The following is a 13,647-nucleotide window of genomic DNA, read 5'->3' as shown; positions in this document are numbered from 1 at the left end:
ACACAGCACTGTGCATTTGAGTATATGTGAATTTCCCCCACTTTTCAAGGAATATAGTGCAAAAACAATCAATGTCTGTGTGTGGGCTTTAATGTACAAATAAAGATTGACAAAATTCTTAAAAAGACGTCTAGGGAATCTTATCGCCGCCACCACAATCCAGAGTTGGATAACTGGTGAATAATAGATGAGTGGACTGAGATCTCTTCTTGTTACACGAGTTTTGCACTTTAAAGATACAACAATGTAAATGTTTGCATAAAGAAATGTAAAACAGATCAATTATTAAGAAATGTACAAGAATGTAATGAATCCCTGCATACTATCCGCGTAGGTTTATTGCAAATTCAAAGTTGTGATTATGGACTTTAATGTCTGATGAGGATCTATGACCAAAAGTGTGCTTTTAATGGCACGTACATTTGTGAATGTATTTTTCTATGCAAGCATTTAAATTACAAATGAAATGGTTGTTTTTTTTCACTTAACAAAAGTTTCTTCACAATTGTCACCTAACTAAACACTGTTAAATTATCACCAATTTTACTCCGTGCAATTCTCTCGCTAAAACTCATGCGGTTTAACTAATAGGGATGAACACGCCTAATATGCGACTGGTACGTCCACGCTTATGTTCCTGAGCTGAGAGACAAGGCTCTGCCACACTGTCCGTGCACATCAAGGCCATATAAATGAACATGTGAAACAATAGTTTTTATCTGTGAATATAGAAAAATAACAGCATCTCTCCGTTCCCATGTTCTAGATTATAAATTTGAAGCTCTAGGTATACATTCTTTGCATCATGCACCACTGGTAAGCGACCATGCACTGCACGTACGATACAGTGCGGGCGTCAGAACTACATGACTGAGGTCCATTTCTAAGGGGTCTAAAGTGCATCGTGTGCCATTCGTTTCTCACTGATGGCAGCAGAGGCTCGTCTCTCAGCTCAGTCACCTGTCAGCTGTAAACATTTCAAGTTTGCAGACGGACGGGTGGATGAAAGATGGTAAGACAGATGGAGGGAGAGAGGGACTGGGTGCGCCACATCCTGCCTGAATCCACTCCTCCCATCTTCTGGACACATAAAGAGGCACTGTGAGGGTCATGGCTGTCTTTGGAAGTGCCTCTGTGAGTTACTGCCAGGCAGGAAATATCAGAGATTCTCTGTATGGCATTCAGGTTGAATCTAACAGCAAATTATTATCTCCCTGTATTATTCTCTGCACACTCTGCGCTTCTCTTCTGGACTTTTCAAAGACTCTTTATTGTCTGTTGTTGAGTCTCATTGCACTCCACTTTTCTCAGAAGATGGAAGGGCGAGTGTATTTATCAGCCAACAAATCTCCCTTTATGTCTGTAAGAGGTGAATTCAAGTTTCCCAGAGCTGCTGCTGCCGCTGCACGTTTCGTTACGGTGCAGAATAACCACAAACCGATAAGAAACCAAGAGCGAAGTAGTCATTTGAAACGCCAGCCTGACTGATTCTTTGGAATCCACTGTGTCATCGAATAAAGAAAACAGCTCTTGTGAGCAATTTGACGGCAATTTGTTGCTTTGTGGTAAAAAGACCTCAATTGCCCCTTAAAGCAAAATGCAAAAAAACTATGATTGGACTAGCACCTTTTTTTAAAACAGTTCATAAAATATACAAATTTGCCTGTCTGTGTGATTGTGTTGCCCAGCACCTCACAGAAGCACTTATTGCTACAACGAATCAAACTCGTGTGTGTGTCACGAGTGGATCGACACTGCTCCGACCTTTAAAAACACACACCGCATCTATTATCTTTGTCCCGTCTGCAACACATTTTCTCCTCCACATTGTCAGATGATGAATAGGGAGCAAAGATTTAACATCTGCGTTCATATTGCAAGTAAATACATCTGATAAAAACGGTTACATATTTCAAACACAAAAGAAATTCATGAGCTAAAAAACAAAATAAAACTGACCGATATGGCATGTTGAGGGTGTCTTCCTGCACTAGTGACTGAATGAAACAGTAATAAAGGGCCAGCACTGTCTCTGGCATCATGCAGTGTCGTTTATCTAACCCCAGAAACACTGCGTTATGTAACACACACACACAGATGCTGCAGTCTGGACTATCAGTGCGTCATGATTAAAAAAACCGTCATACTGTGTTTTCGATCTGAACTGCTACCAATACTGCTGTCTGTGGATTCACTAAATGCCCTCGAGCACGAGGAAACCATGATCGAGGGTGCCACTTGAGTGTGTGTTTCTGTCTCACAAAGGACATTTAAGTCGTCATGACACACACCGAGCAGCCCCATGAAACTCTGGCTTGTGCTGTCTGAGAGAGGTGAAAGTTTACTGGTTGAACGGCATTCGGATGAAATCTCCTCACTGTGGCTTTTCGCTGGCTGGCATCTTCTTCTTCTGTGTTTTTTAAAAATTTTTTATGTTTGACTGGCAGAGGTTTAACCAGTCGACCAGTCAGTGACAGATAAGAAAAGATGCACAGAGGAGTCACACTGGGAGACGTCAAAAGTCCATCATAGCTTCTTTCTCCCATTTCAGAGATGCAGTCGAGGGAGTGGGAGCTCTCAGGCGTGTGTGTGTGTGTGTGTGTGTGTGTGTGTGTGTGTGTGTGTCTCACAGTGTATAGCATCAGAGGGGGTGAGACAGTGTCAGTGGTGTTCAGTTTTATATTGTGAATCGTCTGATTTTAGAAGAACTGAGAGAGGTGTCACACAGGCAAGTGACCTCCATTATCTCCCCTCCCCTCTCTTCTTCTCTGTCCTCCTCTTTTTATGTCTCTCCGTCCTCTCTGCTTTTTTTAAAGATCATCTCCGGTCTTTCATCGGTCTAAACGTAAGCCTCGGGCTTGCTGTCGTCGTTGATCTTGACGTAGATCTTGGGATCCTCGTCGCGCTCGTCTCTGAGGCGCTGGAGGTGGCGGCTGTGGCACAGCAGGTAGAGGGGGAGGCAGAATCCCAGCATGCTCAGCACCAACAGGCCCACGTTCACCTGAGGATGACGTAAAGGTCAGACCGACATAACGGCATTTTGACTAAAAAGTTCAAATTTCTCAATATTCCCCACAGTACTTGCTTTTTTATTCATTTATGCTACTGCACATATTTTCATGACATCTTACCCAGAGAGGGTCTCCATCCAGGGGCCCCACCATGGCCATGAAGAGAGGCTGCTGCAGCAGAGCGAACAGAGCGCTGATCAGAGACTGCATGCCTGTCAGACTGCCAAACTGAGAGGACGGGTACCTGCAAGGGACAAACAACATGTTCCGGATGGTAAATTCAGCTGTACATCAACATCATCTATGGGATTCATATGGTTCAATTAAAACTCAATTCAATGAAAACTACAAACACACACATGCACTGGTGATCATATGGCCCAAAGTATGTGGACACTTCTATTGTGGACTTTCCTATTGACAAACTTTTAGTGAAGGCTGTTTTTCATGGCTTGATCCAGGGCTGAAATTTTAATGCTGGATCACATTATTTAAGAAATAATGTGCTTCCAACTTTGAGGCAACAGTTTAGAGGAGACACTTTCCTCTCTTTTAATCAAATGACTTACAAGAGACAAGCTTGTGAATTACCATTTCTTTAATTTTTAGCTGTGTTTTCTATCCAGAAAATTCAGTGCAGTCATTTGGCAAAAGTTTGCCTTTTATCAGATCTCTCTGAGATCATCAGGCAGGAACGTGTTGCTGTTTGCATGTGTATATTTATATACAGTATGTGCATAGGTAATACACATGCAACATGCATGTTTGTATGCAAGAATTGATCAATAGAATATATGGATTACATTTCTCCTGTTGTAATATATGATTTTGATGATTGATATAAATCAATTTTATCACTGTATTGTCATATAACATATACACAAAGTGGGGTCCATAAATAAACTTCACCAGTTTGGTGTGGAAGAGGCGGCCTGCACAGAGCTCTGACCTCAACACCGTCTAACACCCTTTGGGATAAACTGGCGCGCAGACTGTGAGTCAAACCTGATCACCCAACATCAGTGTTGGACCTCACTAAAGCTCTCGTGGCTGAATGGGAATAACTCCATGCAGCCAGGCTCGGAGGGCTGAGCGGGTCTTTACCGTTAAGGCCCCCCACTCTCTAGAGCCCTCCCTGGGGAGAGCAGACTGACGAGCTCCTTATCCTCTTTTAATTAACAATTAAATAACATTTTCATGAATGTGCTTACACAGGGTTTGTGACCCAAACTCACTCTTATATGTAAGTCACTAAAATACATTTAAATAGAAAGAATTCCCTTAATTTGATTTATTTTATTGTTTTTTTTTCACTTATTTTATTCTTTCTACTGTGTTGCACCTTTTTAACTTTTTAACATAATTTCAGTGTTTTTTCCATTTTTTTCCACTGTGACACTTTATTCATATAGCACTGAAAAGTGCTATATGAATAAAGTTTATTATTAGTAGTATTTGTGTGTCCATATACTATTGGCTATGTTGTGTATGTCATAAATGGCATATTGTATGTATCTTTTGAACATATTGACACTTACACAGCAGCATAGAGGCCTCCGACTGCAGAGTGGATGAAGCCTCTGACAATAGTGTGCAGGATAAATGACAGAATCTGAAGAAGAGAAGAAAAATGAAAAAACAAAATTAAATTAAGTACTCAGTTCACATCTGGCCTTTTCTCTTTAAGAAATGGCTTTCATCTTTGATAAATGGCATTCAGGATGAGTAAATAACATGCAGTGACTCTTTTGTCCTGCAGGTGTCACTGAAGCGCTGCGTGATGTCAGGAGCTGCATTGCCATGTGAGTCTCTCCTGTTTGAACATTGTGTACATCTCTCCATCTCTTGCTCTCTCTGCAGTGTTAAGACTCTGGGCTTCGGCATCACGTGTGCATTCCTAAAAAAGCTTAACAGGAATAACATCTGTCCTGTGTGTGTTTGTGTACCTGAAGTGGCAGGTTCGGGACGATGCAGGTGACTCCAAAACCAACCAGGAGCAGGTTGGTGAAGATGAAGGCTCTGGTGGCGTTGACGATCTTCTGGATCTGTTTGTCGGGGCGACGGGGCTGACCGGGCTCCCTAATAGAAAACAATTAAATAGAGTGTTTTTTTAAAAGAAAAAACTTTTTCCATTTTATGCATTTTCTTTTCTTTCCTTCTGCCTGTGTTTACAAGTGCGTTCTCACCTCTTGGCACATTTTTCATTCTCATCCTCGCAGTCTTTGAGCCTCCAGTCCATGACGTAGCCGATCACAGGGGAGGTGACCAGACACAAAAGCTGGAGCACCCCAAAGATGGACGTGTAAACACTCACTGAGAGACAGACAACAGTATAGGTAGGGTTATTATTGTGTTTTTATGCTTTATGTTGGGGGCTTTGAACATGAAATGAAATGCACTAAGGGTTTAGACGGTAGTGCACATAAGAACAAGCAAACACAGAGTGGATAGACAGCTGAGGAGAACGGCTGAAGAGTGTAGGTGGTTAGATCTTTGTAGGTTAAGCCTGACATCTCTTACCCACTTGCATCCTCTCCACTGCAACAGCAGCAAGAAGCCAGCATGACAGGAAAGAGAGACAAACGCAAAAGGAAAGACAGAGCTGCGTTAACAACGAGCAACAAGGCCGTTTCACTGAGCAGAGAGCAGCTGAGAGACGATTGTTAGGTGTCAGAGCAAAAAGCAAACATACAAACAGTCTTGAGAAACACATCCACTGCGACACACTTAAACGTCTGTGGTCAGACGTGGAAGATAAATACAAGTACTCCCAGAACATCGTCTGTGTTTGCACATAGTTTAATCCACGAGCAGAGACACACACCTGTGCTGAGGTCTCCATCCGTCAGCGACTCCAGGATGGTGTTCATGGCTCCCATGTAGAAGATGAGGCGCAGCTGCGTCACACACATGGTGATGAGGCTCAGCAAGAAGATGGGACTGAAGATACTCTTCATGAAGGACTGAGCTGCAGGGGACATGAGAGAGGACATTACAGTCCTCACATCAGTCTGCTAACACATCTGGCTTCTTATCAAATACCAGTTACTGCCTATGTCACTTTTGGCTCTCTTAAATGACAAATGTCAATGGTGACACTGGAGGAAAAGTCCGGGAATCACCAAAATCATTAGGATCCAACCTCTGGGGATCATGAATGTCTGTACAAAATTTCATGTTAATCAGTCCAATAGTTGTTGAGATTTTGCTCAAAAAACAAATGTGGACCTGTTGGTGGCACTAGAGGATCGTTCAGGGAATCACCAAAGTCATTAGGATTCATCCTCTGGGGATCATGAGTGTTTCTAAAAAATGCCATGGCAGAATATATATCTCTGAAAGAAAACTATCAGTACAAATTGTGGTCTTATTTAACAACACTGAATATTTTGCAAAATGTTGTTAATCAGGAACTTTTTCAAGCCAAAACTGTAGATCTGTAAAGTTTGTAAGGCAGGGGATAACCAACTACACTATAATGCTTTTTCTCAAAAAAATGGGAAATCAGGGTTCCAATAACTAAAGAAAGAAAAGGGAATTAACTGACTTTTAAAAAATGGTGCACGAGAGAAACAAGAATTAAGACAGCAAGGGCAGGGGGCCCACAACGACCACTTATGCATAGGGTCCAGAATTTGGTGCTACGCCCCTGACTACAAACCCAAACCTGCCTGTTTTTACACAAGAGTTTCTGTCATATGATGGAAAACTACACCAGTGTGCTTCCTAGCCCGTGCTAAGTCTACTGTGAAAGTTGGGGGAAGAGATTGTCATCTAAATATTCCCACTGCTCCTCGGGTGCCACGGTAACACGTCTCATCCTGCACGAGAAGCTGAGCGGCCGGGTGATTCACCGAAAGGTGGGTTCGAGGAAAAGTTGATCATTAATCAAAGTTGTGAATCTAAATGGAAATTGGACAAACTGCCCATATGGTGAAGCACTGGACAAACCAATTAATTGTCAGTGCACAGATGGAGCAGATGGGTTTATTACCCAGAACAACAGGTATCCATCCGAGGCCTAATTAAGGGAATTGTTTGGAAACAGGTCATGCTTTTTGTAAGCACTTTAACACGCCTTCACCTCAATACCTGATCTGTATTTCTGCCTCTGATCAAAATAGAATATAAGGGTCTACAACCAGCTAGGAGACCATGAAAGGCTGCACTTCTGCTAGCAAGTTTAATATTTTAATGGCAATTCATCCAATAGTTGTCGAGGAAGTTACTCAAAACAACAAATATCAACTTCACTGTGGCGGCAGGGGAGGTCAGTAGTTCTTAAGTTGGCTGTGGCTTTTAACTCCTGCCTTAATCAAGGCAATAGTAGACATAGAGTCATAAAGAGAAGTCCAAAGCGTCCAAGACATGAAGGAGAGAACGTCAGATTCTAGAGACAAAATATACAGTTTGTATTTCATTTTTATACTGAAGCAATCATTTTGGAAAAGTAGATTTACAGCCTTGCACTTGTATGCTTCTGCAAACCAGCCAAGTTACACTTACAGTTTACATTAGGACGTCACAGTGTAGGTGATCTTTGACCTTTTGGTATAAATTCTAGTCACTTCATCATTATATCCTTTTAAACATTTGTGTGAAATTTTGCATGAATTCATGAATTATGGCCAAAAACATGTTTGTGAAGATGCAGTTTGTGCCAAATTTGAAAAATATCCCTTTAGGAGTTCTTGAGACAATGAGACAGACGAGGCCACAGTGACCTTAGACTTTGACCTATGACCACCAAAATCTAAATAGTTCATTCTTGAGTCCAGGTTGACGTTTCTGCCAAATTTGAAGAAATTCCCTCAAAATGTTCTTGAGATATTGCTTTTACAAGATTGGGACAAACAAGGTTGCAGTGTCTTTAAACTTTGACCACCAAAATCTAATCAGGTCATCGCTGAGTCCAAATGGATGTTTGTGCCAAATTTGAAGAACTTTCCCGAGAGGCGCGCTTCAGATATCATATTTACATATTTGGGACAGGCATCCTAAAACATAATGTGTCTGGCCTCGTATTTTCGCCAGCACAAAGGCATAAAACTGACTTTGCCTATTTTTTTGTGCTGGCCGAAATGTAATCGACTTACTAAACTAGAACACTGTGTTTGTTACTGACGATCAAAAGGAAACAATAATATGTTCAAATTCAAATCGCTCTCGGGAGAGCGGAGGAAAAGAAATAGTGCCTAATTAGTAAATATTCTGCAACCTGCACAGCTGCCGTCAAATTAGCGTGGAATGAGAGGGGGACGGTGTGTAATATGGGCCTCTTTAAAGCTCCTGACAGACGGAACATGTCCAGCTGTTATGAAACCAACCATGGGCATCCTGACTGCAGTCCACACACACACACACACACACACACTCACACACACACACACACACACACTCGATGATGCTCAGCCTTCAACCCCACAACAATGCTTCTCTGGCATCATCAGCCAGCAACCCCCCACACCTGCTGAGCGGCTTTTCTAAGAACTGGGTCCGAACCAATTCTACGGTCCATTTGATACCAAAGAGAGGGGGGGCGACCAGAACCTCCCCACTGGGAGTCCCTGACCCCGTTGTAGAAGAGCAAGGAGGCCTGGAGGTGTTGGGGTAACAGGGGTTAGCTTAGTATGGATGTAGGGTGGAGGTAAAGGGGTATTTTAGGTATCACAGGGGTGTAAATGGAGTTTGTGACTAATTGGTAAGTACAGATGTAGGTCAGGCCTTTCAGAGCTGAGACGTGATGCAGCTGATATGAAGTCTTGTCGTCTTGTTAGATTTCCTCTTTTATTATTTTTATCGTCTTTTATATTTTTTAAAAACTTTTTTTTTCTTTTATTCTTGTTGACCTTTGTATATGTATTTTTGTTCTGACCTTTTTGACTGTCCTACACATTTCTCTGTTTGACCTGATTGTTGATGTCTATTTTTATTATTCCCTGAGCTCCTGCCTTTGCTTGTTCTGTCAAAGCACTTTGTAAGCACCAGTTTTTAAAGGTGCTATATAAATAAAGTTATTATTAAAGTTATTATTATTATAAGTATTTTGTATTTTTATAATTAACATGTAAAATAAGCAGCCTGTTCTCATGCACTGATCCTACGAATACCTACAAAAAGTAATGCACGGAAAGTTCTGTATAACCCACATTATTGGGAAGTCAAATCTATAATCATATAGTAATATATATCAAAAAATACCCATATTAATAATAATACCACAAACTATACTGCCAAGCTGTGATTGTAAAACTCTTATTGTTACAAACATGTATTTAAATGTGAAAAGTAATAGCTTACGACTGTTAGTATGACTATTCCAGGTCATGGACTGGACCACTCAGGACTGTGGGACAGACTGCTGTCTGGAAAGCCTTTGTCCGTCACGGTGCTTTCAGACAACCTGGCAAACAAAGCGGCTCTCCTGCTCGGTTCATTCATAATCAGCAGAGTGACTCCTGAGATGCTCGGATGAATATTCATAAGCTGGCAGAGGGGACACAACAAATAGTGGGACTGCCTTTGCTCTGGACTTGATCATTTGAGCACATGGAGCACTTACGCTGACTTATGGTTGTTTTCAAAAGCTCTTTTTCACCACTTGGAGATCCACTCTCACAAAGAACTGGTTTCCTTTTTTAATTTCACGCCCATGCTGCAGATTCATGACATGACACAAGTTAGATATGTTGTTTCAGACTTACTCTCTTCCTTGCTCTTGCACTTCACCTCCAGGTCGACCGTGGACAGGCACAGCTTGTTGGCCTCCTGCGTGGCCAGATCTTTGGGCGGCTGGTGCTGCTGCTTTATGGAGTTGCCGACACTGAGACGGCGCCCCACGGTGGTCACCTGCCGATAAAACTGCTTCCCGGTGATCTTGTGGTCAAAGCCCAGCCAGCTGAACTTGATCTTCACCCTGGAGGAACAACGGAAAGAGAAGGCGAAAGGTGATTGCATGCACAAAATAAAGAGCAAAGAAAAATGTCAAATGAAAAAAGCAGAGGAGGAAGAGGAGGGCTGCAAAAAAAAGGAAGAAAAACATCCTCCGAGAAAGAGGGAAAGGGGAAAAGACAAGAGGAAACAAAGGATCCAGGTGATTGAGGGCAAAGCCAGCTGATCATCTGGTTTTAAAGTCTTTCCTGTCTTGAGGGCTCACTTGGCCTCCGCTGTATTACACTGAGGTTTACTGTGTGTGTGTGTGTGTGTGTGTGTGTGTGTGTGTGTGTGTGTGTGTGAGCATGCATGTGTGTGCATTCTTATGTATGTGTGTATGCAGTGATCTCTGCAGAGAATGCAAGCTGTCTGGGCTCAGTGGGAATCCCTTAACAGCAGGTGCAACCTGAGGGCACTTTCTAACACTACTTTGGCTACTATGACGATGGTAGCTGCAGGCTACAGAAATGTTTGTACGCCTTTGTGTGTGCAAAAGTAAGTTTGTCTATTCTTCTTACGTATAGTCCATGTCCTCTGGTCCGGGGAAAGGCTCCAGAGGCCAGTTGACGAAGCAGTTAAGGAAGACGAGGCAGGCGCAGGCGGCCCAAACCAGCAGGATCATGATGAAGGTGGCACCCAGATCATAGATCACCTACAGGCAGACAGACGGCACCCAAACAGACGCGTCATAATGGAGAATCAATATCCCGATCTGTGGCATCAGTGTCACACTGTCTGAGTTTATGTTAGGGTACTGCCTTTTAGGAGCACTTCTTTTCTGATGGATGAGGATGTATTAATGAATTTTTACGAGGTGGATAGAAAATTGTGTGATGTCATCAACAGCGCAAATCATATGTTACCTTGATGCCGGGGAAAGTGACAGCAGAGGAGGCGTAAGATCCAATCATCAGGGCAATGAAGGTTGACCTCAGGTCCCCAAACATGTTGGGGAGCTGTGGAGAGAGCACAAGAAACAGATGAGGTTATTAACTTCAACATAATACACTGGGAGTTCATTTAAACACACAAAAGCAGAATCAGTGTTTCCCCACACATTCATCTATTTGTGGCAGCCTGCCACAATTAAAACATCTGCTGCCACAGATATATTTTCTATTTTTGGAGCTGGATCATTCTCTAGGAGCACTGCTGAAATATATATTTATATATACCATTTGGTTATTTATTGCATCATGGTCTCGGATTGCAGAGCATACTCTGGGCACAGATGGAGCAGCAGAACATCAGGTGCATTGAAAATGAAATTTGACCATTCAGTCTCCTGGGTCTAAAAGTTTGCTTTCACTTGCAGCAGCTGCTCCTCTCATGTGCCATCTGATCTGCTCTAAACAGATCGACAGAATAATTTCGCACCCCTTGAGTTACAAACTGCTGCTGAGGAAAAAAAAGAACTTGCTGTGTTCATGGACACGCAAGTCTCCGAGAGGGGACACAGAATGATACAAAGGGAAGAGTTGCTCCCATTAAAGTTTCAGCTGGTTGCAATCTGCTACTAGATGCCACTAAATCCTACACATCACTGCTTTAAAGGATAAAAATCATTTTCTCACTTTGTCATGACACGCAGAAACACAGACTGGCCTCAAATTATACTGTGAAAGTACAAGAAAAAGCTTTCTGTGTATCACTTCAGTGCTTAAGCAGATGAACAAGATGTTTTTTGTCTTTGAAACTCAACAAAAAAGAGTCAAAGACACTGAAAACAGTGCTGCATTTATGAGAGCACAGCGTATCCAACTGATTTATAGTGAGACAATGTGACTTTTGACAGAGGAAACAGCACTTTTATTCTCTTTCAAATTAAAAATTGAATTCATAAAAAAAAATAAAACTTAACTAAAACTGAAGGAGTTTTGTATTCACAGCCTTAAACAGTCTGGTATGACCAGTTAGCTGATGGTGGCTAATGTTGGCAAACTTTAGATCGATACTCTTGTAGACATTACTGAGTCTGTTTGCTGACTTTGAAACTATTCAGGCAACTGTTAGGCTGTTATCTCACACATGAATCTTTGTTGATATATTTTCTTTCCCTACCAGCAAAAAGATTATTCAGTGTTAAAAACAATGCAGCAAATTGCTCACATCGAGGCGAATACTTCACCCCAGCTTAAGTATTGATGGGCCTGTCACCACAAAGTACAAAGTGTACTGTGTGCTGCGTGGTATTTGTTTGTGCTGCAGCATTTGAAGTGGAGCAGAGACAGAAAAGCCAGAAGTCTTGCTTAATGGCGCTCAACTTGAGACACAAGAGCACACACTGTTCTTAACTATGCAACTTCGAACTGTAAACAGCCTCCTCCAAGAAGTCAGAAGAGCTCAAAACGCCAGCAGAGAGCGAGAGAGCAACATGTGGCGAAGATATTTATTGTCTCTCTATTGATGTGATGTTTAATTCACGCCATCTGGAGAACATATAGTTTAAACATGGAGGAGAGGAAATCAAACTCCAAGTCAACAGCGGTGTGAAGTGGGTCGCTGGGGGAAGAGTGGGGGGCAGGGAGTTAAAAATGTGGGCGTAACATTATTATGGGTCATAAATAGCAAAGCAGGCCTCAGTTTCCCTTCACTCCCTGTCTCATTGTCCTCATCTGTCTGTCCATCCGGCCGCTGTGCTCACCGCGGGGGTGCAGCTTGTTAGGCAGCTGCTTGAACCCTCTAACCCCACACAGACGTCACTCCCCGGATTAATTGGACCAAAGGTGAGCTACAAAATTTGCTACGTCCCTGCCGTGGCATCCAAAATAACAAGGGCTCTGCTCCTGGTTCCCTGTAGCAGCGCTCAACTGGAAGAGTCCAGTTTTGACACTTTACAGGAGACTGACTGACCACACGGGGGGGAAGACGGCTGACCTTTGGCCCAGTTGGCATACAGGAGAGGAGAGGACACAAAAAATGACCAGCTCAGCTTGTGTCTAGCTCAGCAGACTTGATTTGGTCATGACGCATCAAGGCCGTGACGGCTGTGCAGAGTCAACAGGTTCAGATTTCCCAACTTTGTCACTTCCTCATCCTCTAGTCTGATGATGATCATATTTTATGTCCAGTCTTTTGTAATAACTATGGTACCTGCAAAAAGCTTGAAAAGATTTTGGTATGTCACGGAGCAGGACTGAGCATTTTTATTATCAGCCTGTGACACATGAACCTTCTAGGGCCCCCAGGACGTCTGGGGCCAACCCACTGACGTCCCAAAAATTACAACTAAACATGGTGAAGCTGTGTTTTGTTATCATGTGGCACAGACCTGAAATAACCTCCCAGCTGATATTAGACAAACCCAGACTCTGACCACTTTTAAGTCAAAGCTAAAATGTTCCTTTTATTTATTTTCAGAGCGGATTTTACATCATTTTAAATGATCTTTTTATCTTTGCACCTCTTGTCTACACTTTTTCTATTTTTATGGTGATTTTGATTTTAAAATTTAAAATCATTTAGTGATTAATTTAACCTTTTATATCTTATCTCTGTGCTCTTTTATTGCAAATCTATCTTATATTTTGCTGCTTGGTAAAGCACTTTGAATTCCCCTGTTGTATGAAATGTGCTATATAAATAAATCTGCCTTGCCTTCCTATGTAAGAATATTCACCTTTACAGTTACACAAAAAAAATTACTTGTGCCATGAGTCATAAAGGTGCACTTTGCCATCTGAAGAGGACAGCCGTTCTGTCT

The 13,647-nt window shown here is 42.2% G+C and overlaps 1 protein-coding gene across 1 annotated transcript in view; it reads right to left on the bottom strand.

Moving 5' to 3' along the window:
- Window positions 1-305: 305 nt before the first annotated feature.
- Window positions 306-13,647, bottom strand: part of LOC121943750 (large neutral amino acids transporter small subunit 4-like) — a 34,926-nt gene continuing 21,584 nt past the window's right edge. Inside the window, exons 6-14 of the mRNA XM_042487356.1 lie at window positions 10,808-10,900; window positions 10,463-10,596; window positions 9,716-9,927; window positions 5,836-5,979; window positions 5,198-5,324; window positions 4,958-5,090; window positions 4,550-4,623; window positions 3,132-3,255; window positions 306-3,001 (exon numbers count right to left, since the gene is read on the bottom strand). Of these exons, the coding sequence (XP_042343290.1) occupies window positions 2,840-3,001; window positions 3,132-3,255; window positions 4,550-4,623; window positions 4,958-5,090; window positions 5,198-5,324; window positions 5,836-5,979; window positions 9,716-9,927; window positions 10,463-10,596; window positions 10,808-10,900 (1,203 nt within the window). The 3' untranslated portion in view covers window positions 306-2,839. The remainder of the gene's footprint in view (window positions 3,002-3,131; window positions 3,256-4,549; window positions 4,624-4,957; window positions 5,091-5,197; window positions 5,325-5,835; window positions 5,980-9,715; window positions 9,928-10,462; window positions 10,597-10,807; window positions 10,901-13,647) is intronic.

This window comes from Plectropomus leopardus, chromosome 5 (genome assembly GCF_008729295.1).
Source record: "Plectropomus leopardus isolate mb chromosome 5, YSFRI_Pleo_2.0, whole genome shotgun sequence".
Taxonomy (NCBI): domain Eukaryota; kingdom Metazoa; phylum Chordata; class Actinopteri; order Perciformes; family Serranidae; genus Plectropomus; species Plectropomus leopardus.
The sequence above is the reverse complement of the archived record's forward strand: the minus strand, read 5'-3'. Positions and strand labels throughout refer to the sequence as shown.